This window comes from Henckelia pumila, chromosome 1 (assembly GCF_033568475.1).
Source record: "Henckelia pumila isolate YLH828 chromosome 1, ASM3356847v2, whole genome shotgun sequence".
NCBI lineage: Eukaryota > Viridiplantae > Streptophyta > Magnoliopsida > Lamiales > Gesneriaceae > Henckelia > Henckelia pumila.
In genome coordinates this window covers 171,239,786-171,247,600 of record NC_133120.1, presented here as the reverse complement: position 1 = coordinate 171,247,600, position 7,815 = coordinate 171,239,786, and the positions used below count along the sequence as shown (strand labels likewise).

Sequence of the window (7,815 nt, the reverse complement as noted above, 5' to 3'; positions counted from 1 at the left end):
GACCTCGATATTTTTGCCGATTTGTTGCTTAAATACTTTGTCCATCAACCTTTGGTATGTAGCCCCAGCATTTTTTAGCCCAAACGGCATGACCACGTAACAATATGTTCCTGTTGACGTCACAAAACTCACTTTATCCTTGTCCTGTTTAGCTAGTGGGATTTGATGATATCCTTGATATGTATCCAAGAAGCTGAGCAGCTCGTGACCTGCTGTTGAATCAACAAGTTGATCAATTCTGGGCAACGGGTAACAATCCTTTGGGCATCCCTTGTTCAGATCCCGAAAATCTACACACATACGCCATTTACCAGAAGATTTTGGCACCAGAACTATATTAGACAACCAGGTCGGGAAATATATTTCCTCAATATGTCCAGCTCTGAGTAATTCGTCTACTTGTTCTTTTATTACCGCATCTTTTTCAGGACCGAAGTGCCGTTTCTTTTGAATGATAGGGCGACAACCCTTTATTACATTGAGCTGGTGTTCTGCCACTTCTCGATGTACCCCTACTAGGTCGGAAACTGACCAGGCAAAAATATCCTTATTTTTTTCCAAGCACTCCAGTAGCAGTTGTTTCAATCGTGTTTCAAGGGTGCGAGCAATTTTTACCACTCCAGAGGGAGGTGAAATCAGGATTTCCTCAATTTCTTCTTCAGTGGTGACAGATGTGTCCTCTATCAAGTTGACTTTTTCCATGCCAGACAGCCCAGGTCTGTCAATATTATCAGTCCTTGCCACTTTTTGCTCTATTCTGACTTCCTCCACATAACATTTGCGAGCTATAATTTGATCCCCTTGTACTTCACCGACCTCATATCCCACCGGGAATTTTATTTTCTGATGCAGGGCTGACGCAACTGCCATGAAAGTGGTCATGGCAGGTCTGCCTAATATGACATTGTAGGCAGATGGAGCATCAACAATAATGAAACTCACAATCCTGGTTTTGCGGATGTTGCTCTTACCCAGAGTTAGGGGTAAATGCACCAACCCCACAGGTCGGATAGCATGACCTGTGAAACCAAAAAGTGATGTTACGACTGGCTCTATCTTGTATTGCCCCAAGTCCATTTGATTTATTGCTTCCTGAAATAGGATGTTGACAGAGCTTCCTGAATCCACGAATATCCGGGCTACATCATAATTTGCGACCATGGCCCTTATCACCAGTGCATCATTATGGTTGTTAGAAATCCCTTTCAGATCTTCCGGCCAAAAAGAGAGGGTCGGGCCATTGTGGACAATTTGATTGCCGATCTCCATATTTACTAATTTTCTACTATTCGTTTTCCTAGCTCGGTTGGAATCTCCATCAGTGGGGCCTCCGGAAATCATGTTGATAATTCCTCGAGCAGGCGGAGCTGGTCTTTGATTAGCCCGGTCATCCCTGGGCTGGTCTTGATTGGGTTGGTTAAAATTTTCATGGGGAGGGCCAGTCTTGGCTCTTTGTCTTGACCTTCCTCCCTGTCCCCTGTTCGGGCGATACCCCTCTTGACGGGTCAATATATTTTTCAACTCAGAATGTTGCTGTATTATCCTTTCGATTTCTTGATCTAATTGACGACAGTCCTCCGTAGTATGCCCATATTCATTGTGAAAGTTACAATATTTATCTGATTCCCTGTTTCGAGGTCCCTTCTCAGCCCAGGGAGGCCTCTGTGTGAGTCTCCGATCGTCACAAATTTGTAGGGCTCGGACTTTGTTCATGCATAAAGGAGTGAAAGCGGTGAATTCCCCCAATAATGTGGGTCGGAATGGTTGTCCCACCCCTGAATTACTACTCGGAACCCTATTGTTCTTTGGACTTTTTGGTCGTTCCCTCTTCATAGCTGCCCGCGAAACCTGTATTTTTTCCATGTTGATATATTTTTCAGCCCGGGTGAGTAATTCCTCGTATGTTTCTGGCGCCCTTTTTATTAAAGATTTAAGAAAATCCTTTGTATCCAGCCCTTGCATGAAGGCACTGATGAGTAGGTCTGTCGTAGCCGTGGGTACCTCGAAGGCCAAGGCGCTGAACCTGCGGATATAGGCTCTCAGATTTTCATGTTCCCGTTGCTTGATTGCAAAAAGGCTGAAAGTAGTGGTAGGATGTTTTTGCTGCTAGCAAAGTGATGCAAAAAGGATTTGCTAAAATCCTTGAATTCCTTGATCTCCCCCGGGCGTAGCATATTAAACCATTGCTGGGCCGGTCCTATGAGAGTAGTAAGGAAAGCCCTGCACTTGATCTGATCAGAATATTTATGCAACAGAGCTGCATTCTCAAAGCGTGCCAAATGGTCTTCAGGATCCCCTTTGCCATCATACTCCCCAACATGAGGCAATTTAAACTAATTGGGGAGGTCGGCGTCCAATATCTCCTGAGTAAAAGGAATGTTTCTTGTTGTGGTAGATAGGTACCCGGACTGTTTTTTCCTTAACTGCTCCATCTCCTCCTTCAACTTTCTGATTTCATCGAGGTGGGCATTATGATCAATGTGCAGTGGATTGGCCCCTGCTCTTTCTGCAAAAGCCCTTTGAACAGCCTGAGCTACTAATACCTCTAAATTTGGGTGATCTCCATTCTGATTAGCCATCGAAACTCTTTTTCTTCAAATTCCCACAGATGGCGCCAATTGATGATGTCGAAATTTTACCTCGGGTTCGGTCTGGTAGAATGGATCCTCTAAATCCTTTAGAAAGCAGGTCGGGTCGGGTATCACCTAGTTCTGCACAAGCAACAGCTAGGTCAAGGGGCGCCGAAAGTGTTTTCGGCGTGACCCCTCCGATGCTAAAGTCAGTGTCTTGAAGGCAGAGGGTATGATTAATGCAAAAACGAGAGAGTATGGGTGCGCAAGTGCACGTGAATGCGTAATGAATAATGAGTAGTGAATAATGAATAATGAGTCGTAACAGTACCTGTATTTATAGGAAAAATAGAGTAAGTTACCTAGTCGAATTATAACATGTCCTGAAGTAGGACTCTTCATTCATTGGTCCGTTCTTGAGTTTATCCATATCTCATTCATATCTGTGCAATGGTCAAGCTTATCTCCAACATAACCGAGTCCTATATAAATTAGGAAACATACCAAGCCCATTAGACCATAGCTCAAATCGGCCCAATATACCCCAGCTCGGGTCGGTTCATTAGACCCCAGCTCGGGTCGGTCCATTAGACAACAACTCGGGTTACCCTGTTAACTACAGCCCAGGCCTGTACATGCCCTACCCTGTAAGAATTTGGGCGTATCCTTTATAAATAATAACCCCATAATTGAGCCAACCCTTATAAACCCATAATTAACGGGTTCGGGTTAAAATAATTTCATGGGGTATCAAACTTGAAGCTAGGAAAAGACTCAACTAAGACATTGTGGCGAACCGGGCTCACAAAATTAAACCTGAAATCATTAATCCAGCTTCCCCCCTCTGCTTCTCCAGTCCAGTCCAGATCACAGCATAACAGCTAAAACAATGAGCATTGACAACTTTTGGTTTATTTATATTAATGTGAGTCCTTCAAAAGTGCATTTAATCTAACAATACACTGACTTTTAAAGTACTCGATCGAGACAACAGAAAAAGAGAGGAATTCAGGCTTGGCTTGATGAGTTAAGTTAAACTTGATGGCGAGAATCAGAGGATGGAATATTGTTAAGAGTAGCCAAATTGCTTCTCTTGAATTCGTGAAGGAACGTGAAACTCTGGGAATCCACCTTCTTCTCCAGAGGCGAATCCAATGCTGGACATTGATGATGTATCCACAGGCGTAATTGGTGGGTGCTGATTATGATCAGCATCTGCAATTGGATCAATCCAAGCACGAACCGAAGGAGTGTTTCTGGACTGAAGGGTTCCCCTTTGTGAAAAAAACTGGTGTTGGCCTAATATGTATCCTGCAGCTCCACCCGGATTCAAAGCTCTAAGACTCGGCGACTGCAGATGGTGCTTTTGATGAGTACGTACGTAGGGCTTGATCAAGAAACCTTGCGGTGGTTTCTTGAAAATGAGTCCTTCATTTTTTGCCTAGCTTATCCAGTAGTGAGACGACATGGAAAAGGTACTGGTGGTGAGAGACAGCTCAACACTGACTCTTCTAGGCTCATCTATCCTTCTGTATGAGAGGCCTTGAGAGCAGTGGTAAAAGTGTTTGGGAAGGATCATATGTAAGATCTATGTCATGTAAAACAAGGGGCCGGGTCTACTTCGATTAATTAAAGCTTCCTACTTGTTTAACTTTTTTTCAAGGTTTTAAAAATCGTGAAGCGGCAGAGTCAAGTTTCAAACTTTTTAAGTTTAAGCGCGATTACTGCGAGATTAAGCGAAACGTTTTTAATTTAAACTATAATTTTAGTCATCTCAAACAAACCAAGTGTAATGCATTAATTATTTGTGAGATTCTAATTCAATTTATTTCATCATTCGTTTCATATCTCGTGTCATCGAACATAAACTAAATTAATTGGTTTAATTTAAAACATTAGCCGTAAAATCCCTCAATATATACTGCATTCACATCATCGCTACACTTAACCATACAATATTATACATTTCTAACATTGCTAACAATCACTCACTAGTAAAAACGCTAATTTATTATCTATTTTCGTTTTATTAATCAATTTTGGTTTTTAGAAAAATCACATTTAAGTGTATTTAATGACACTTGACATTGTCAACCTATGTTTGACCGCTTTTTTTTTTTTTACCGCTTTTGGACGAAACAAAGCGTTTTAGAGAAGTTTAAAGTTTAAGCAAGACTTAATCAAGCTTTTTAGAACATTGTTTATATTCAAGTATGGCATATACTCCATTACAAAAAAAAAAAAAAAATTATATTTTAATATAGAGCGTAACATAAACTCGACCACAAAAGATGAAGGGGGAAGAAGAAAAAAAACAAAAACAAAAAAACAAAATGTGTTACACTGTTCGCCGATCTAAGCTCAACAAACTAATAAGGAATACTTAATTTACTCAGGGTAAATAGTTTGATTTTTTAATTCAAAAAGATCTTATACTCCGAAATTTATGATAGGAGAAGACTGGTAATTGGATATTCCAATAAATCACGGATATGTTTGTACTCGAGAGACTCTAGCTAGCTAGAAACCACGACTTGAAGACAAAATAAATAACTCATAAAATTTATTAGCTATCTAAATTTTGTTTCTATATTTTTTTTGGAAAATGTTTGGTTTTTTTTTTTTCCCGAAATAAAATTCAATCTTACTTCACTGCTTGGTGGTTCATTTTAGATTTTTTAAAACAAAAAAGCAAATATTAGTATTTAATTTAAAGTACTATATTTTGAAAGTATGATTCAGTAAACACATGCAATGAATGTAAAAGACATCATTTTTCGACAAAATCAAGATTAAGAATTTCCACGTTTATTATATCACATATTTTCCTCAAATAATTAAAAAAAAATTATGATATCGAATATATAAATATTCTAAATTCCAATCAATCTATATATATATATATATATATGTGAGATAATTACTTGCTTGTGGAACCAACAAATAATTCTCGAGGCACGCATGCAAATATAGTTTAAATGGAACATGAGCAAAGAGCAATCAAACACTGGTGTGCTCAATCCTCCGCATTGTCACTGTCAATCTGTGCTGTGGGAGTAATGTCAAAATTAGTACCCTCCATCTATCACTGAGAATGAAAAATTCTCGATGTACATTTTTTGTAACACTTAATTAGTTTATATTTTGCATAATAAATTACAAAATTACCCTTGAATCTAATTACATTTTTTTGGTTTTTTATTTTCTGTTATCCTCGATAAGGAAAATTGGCATCCTAAATACAACCTAAAATGTACCTATAGCAATAGTTCCATTAGTAAACTGTTTTCATTCCTTCTCCTCACTGTTATATATTGTTTCTCACAATTATATTCAATTATTTTGTCCCACAAAAATGCTAAAAATTTCATTCACATGGGATTCTCATTATCTCTATAGAAAAGGAAAGATGTTGATTGGTTGTTTCACCACTTAAGGGAGAAAGTGACTGACTGGTTCATTTTATGTGTATATAATTTTTTTAAAAACAAAGTAAGGAAAAGGTTGTTGATAGGTTACACCTAAAAATTCAACTGGGCCTGAGCCCAATCATGAAGGTCCACTCCAAATATTTTTGAGGCCCAAGCTTATTTAAATATTATATATATTTAAATCAAGCAGACTTTGAATTCTAAAAAAGCCCATACAAGGCTCAAGCCCGTGAAACTCTCCGAATATCTATAAATAGCTCAAGTCACCTCATTATTAAGGTACACACTTTCTTTAGCACTATATCGCTCTACTCTCGATTATTATTCATTGAGTAATAACTGACTTGAGCGTCGGAGTGCCTTCGCCGGGAACCCTCCCGGCTCCTCTGACTTTGTTTGTGACGTAGGAACAACCCACTGAAGATCTTCCAAGGGAACGTACAAGGATTTATTCATACTCCGGACTTTGCGAAAGCAACGTGTTGAGTACAAGTGATTTTTGGCTACATCAGCTTGGCGCCGTCCGTGGGAAACCGTTCACTACGTCATTGAGAACACATATTACTTCAAAAATGTCTCAAGGAAATATTAACAATGGAAACGCACCGCCGAGTATTACTCTCACCCGTGAAGACTTGACTGCGCTAATGGAAAACACAGCAGCACTCGCAGCAAAATATGCAGTTGCTCAGTACCTAGAAACCCGCAAGTGCAAAAGCAGCAAGAAAAAGGCTCAGACTGAAGGCTCGTCATCTCTTGACCCTAATAACGGAGACCCAAATAAAGATAAGTCTAAAGTGAATGATAAAGATCAAGGGGGGACCAAGAAAAATACTACTCAGAAAGACGGTGAAGCAAGTATTCACATAGTTCATGACATTTTTGGCGAAAACAAGATCACTAATCCAGCTCGGAAGGATGGATCTCGCACACATGTAACTGGAGAGAATATGTCCGCAATTTTGCCGTCACGTCGAAGCCCCTTCACTGATGACATATTATCTGAAGCATTACCAAAGGGAGTCAAAATCCCCAGCTTACCTGAGTTCGATGGAACGAGTGACCCCCAAGACCATATTGACAAATTCTACGCGAAAGCAGATTTGTATGATATCACAAATACTGCATACTGTAAAATTTTCCGAACAACATTATCAGGAAGAGCACTCACATGGTTCAACAAGTTACCCTCTGGATCTATTGCCAATTTGTAGCAACTTACTGACTGCTTCATCCAGCAATTCTCAATTAACAAAAAATACCCAAAAACAGCAGCATATTTGTTCACAGTCATTCAAAAAGATGGAGAATGTTTGAGGGACTATGTTCGGCGATTTACTCATGCGGTGCACGAAGTCTTACACGTGAACCATGATTTTTTAGCTAGAATAATGCAACAAAACTTGCGCCATCGGAAGTTCAAAGAATCAATAGCGAGAAGGCCGCCCAAAAACTTAGAGGAATTATTGGAAAGAGCTGAGAAATACATACGGGTTGAAGAATCTGTAGAGCCACACTACTTGAATAAAAGAAAGAGAGAAGAAGATAAATCAGATATTAGAAAGCGAGACGAGAAGCGAACAACACAGAGCCCCCGCCTCCAAAATACACCCCTCAATGCACGTCTGACCGATATACTGGTAGTGGCTGAAAAACAAGGGTTGTTGCGTCCCCCTCGCCCAATGCAAAATAACCCAAAGCGCCAGCGTTCGGACAAGTACTGCCATTTTCATAAAGATAAAGGTCATACTACAGAAGATTGCTTCAGTTTGCGAGCAGAAATTGAAAAACTCATAAAACGCGGGCATTTGGGA

General features: G+C 39.7%; 1 protein-coding gene across 1 annotated transcript; it reads right to left on the bottom strand.

Moving 5' to 3' along the window:
* Positions 1–3,639: 3,639 nt before the first annotated feature.
* LOC140874455 (transcription factor TCP3-like) lies at positions 3,640–4,004 on the bottom strand. Its single transcript, XM_073277746.1, has 2 exons — positions 3,972–4,004; positions 3,640–3,921 (listed from the first exon to the last, which is right to left on the bottom strand). The coding sequence occupies exons 1-2, from the start codon at positions 4,002–4,004 to the stop codon at positions 3,640–3,642; spliced, it is 315 nt and encodes a 104-aa protein (XP_073133847.1).
* Between the last annotated feature and the right edge of the window lie 3,811 nt (positions 4,005–7,815).